The 2,454-nt window shown below is 58.7% G+C and overlaps 1 protein-coding gene across 1 annotated transcript; it reads right to left on the minus strand.

Annotated features, from left to right (window-relative positions):
* Positions 1-669: 669 nt before the first annotated feature.
* Positions 670-2,454, minus strand: MFSD6L (major facilitator superfamily domain containing 6 like). Its single transcript, XM_007457858.1, has one exon. The coding sequence runs from the start codon at positions 2,452-2,454 to the stop codon at positions 670-672; it is 1,785 nt and encodes a 594-aa protein (XP_007457920.1).

Here is a 2,454-nt window from a genome sequence, read left to right on the forward strand (position 1 = left end):
AGAGTAAGAATGAAAACCTATTCACCTCCACCCCCTATCCCCCCCACACACACATTACACTTCCCATCATTTTCTCTTATTGGAGACTTAATTAGGTACCTGGGTGTGAGTGTGGGCACCTGTTTATCAGTGGAGAGAGAGAGAGAGACAGAGAGAAGAGTTCCGGTTCTCATGACCATCCTTACCTGCCCACGGCACGGCTTTTATAGGCTCGGGCTCAAGCCTTAAGATCCACAGGAATGTACACGACTCATCGAAGCCTGCTGCCCCCTCCGCCGACTGAGTCCTGCAGTTCCATAGCCTTCCCAGCCCCGTCAGTTTCACCTGAGCAGTGCAGCCGTGGCTGAAATCAACAGCACCACGCAAAGCTCTTGCAAACCGCATACGCCAAAAAAGAGTGACCACCAAGGGACATTTTTTGATTTTTAGCAAATGTATTCTTGCTCCATTATTTTAAAAAGACTGAACAGCCAAAAGTTAAATCTCCTTTTACTACAAAAGTAAAGAAAATCATGCGATGAGATGCTCCCGTGGGGCCTTGGCACAGACATGCTTTTGTCTCCCCGGGCTCCCTGCACTCCTGGCAGGACTCGTGGGGTTTGTCCCCAGCAGGCTAAGTGCTGTCCATCCCTTTGGCTCCTCCCCAGATCAGCGCATCCTGACTGTCTCTCAGCCCCTCCAGTCTGAGTGCTCGTCTCTCATGGCCTTCACAAGCCAGTCCTGTTCGGTCCCCTGCTCAGAATCACTCGTGTCACTGGCCCCCACGGCCAGCAGCTTAGAGTAGTTGATTTTCCGCTCCTGGGGCAGTCTGGACTGGATGGACAGGAACAAGGCCAGCCAGAGCAACAGGACCACACAGCAGGACCGGTAGAGCACAGCTAAGCTGAAATGCATCACCACGAAGCCCCCCACAAAGCTGCCCAGGCCGGCCCCGACCCCGTGAAAGTGGCCTCGGAACATGGCACTCAGAGGTCTCTCTGTTCCGGGAGTGGCCAGATGCTCTATGGTGGCCCCGACTGCCCACCACAGAGCCCCGTGGCTGACGGCGCTCAAGATCTGAGCGGGAAGGACAGACCACCAGCTCCAGAGGAAAGAGAAATACAGAAGCTGCCCCGCCAGGCAGCCCAGCCCTAGCCCCACCGTGCCCACCCTGGACAGCTTCCTAAGCAACGGAGTTTTGAGAGGATGAAGCAGGATTTCCCCCAGCAAGCCCAGGGCCACTGAGAAGCCCATGACCAGTTCGGTGCTCTCGTGGTCTTTCATGTGCCAGAACAAGAAGTTCTGCACGGTGCTGGTGGCGGTTCCTATCAAGAAGACAGTTAGGGCGAGGGTGATGAGGCGGGGGTCACCGCCTACGAGAGACAGGGCTTTGACCATTTTGTAGCTGGGCTCCCACCGCCTGCAGACGGGGACGGGAAAGGCAATGCTCACCAGTAAAGCCAGGGTGCCGACCAGTGAGTAGCCGTAGAAGTGCACTACACCCCGGGGGCCACCTGTCATCAGGAGGCAGTCCAGCTGCCCCACCAAGGCTGAGATGCCACACACGCCTGCCGACATGCCCAGCAGCCTCCAGATCCACAGGCTTCTGTAGCGGTCAGTGGCGTCCACAAAATCCAGGTATTCATAAAGGCTGTCATCTGCCACCTGCTCCAGAGGGGATGTCAGTAGCTCCCAGAACACCATGGAGCCCAGGGAGAGGATGAAAGTCCACCGCAACCGTTCCAAGGAGAGGTCGAGGGCCCCCGCCATCCCCTTGGCTGCCGACTGGTTGGCCGGACTTGCCAACGCCGTACCCCCAGCAAGCAAAGGGAGGGCAGGACCGACCATCCTAAAAGCAGCTTCCTGGGGAGTATCTTTCACTCTTGAAGTAACAGGATGGAGAACTCGGGATGTGGTCCTGGTTCCTTGGATGGAGCCCACAAAGGAGCTGGGCAGACGACTCAAAGGTTCTTGGCCACTTTCCCCAGGCCCTTCTCTGAAGCCATCGGCTGGGCCGACCCCAGTACTCCTCTGGGCTGGGAGGCTGGGCGCTGGGTAGTTCGGAGCCGGCTCGGGGGCGGAGGTGAAGTTCACGGTGAGTGCGACCGCCGGTGGTGGGACCGTGGCGGTCACGCTGTGGCTTCCGTTACACGAGCGGTACCCTGGGTCTCTGTCCAAGGGCGGCACCAGGACCATCAACAGGCTGGCTCCCACCGAGCCGAGCAGCGAGCCTATCAGAAGCACCCTCCGCTTCTGGTAGCTTTTGGCCAGGAAGGCACAGAAGGGAGCCCAGAAGGCTGCGATCAGGTGCTTGGTTCCCATTAGGATGCCCACCCAGGGCGCGGCCAAGCCCAGCTGCCGCAGGTAGAGGGTCAGGAACGGGGTCACGCAGGCATCCCGGACCCCGCACACCAGATGGAAGAACCTGGCCACCCCCAGCGCCCTGCTGGTGTCCCACTGGGGGTTGGCGCTCAT

The sequence above is a fragment of the Lipotes vexillifer genome, unplaced genomic scaffold, assembly GCF_000442215.2.
Source record: "Lipotes vexillifer unplaced genomic scaffold, Lipotes_vexillifer_v1.1 scaffold611, whole genome shotgun sequence".
Taxonomy (NCBI): Eukaryota; Metazoa; Chordata; class Mammalia; order Artiodactyla; family Lipotidae; genus Lipotes; species Lipotes vexillifer.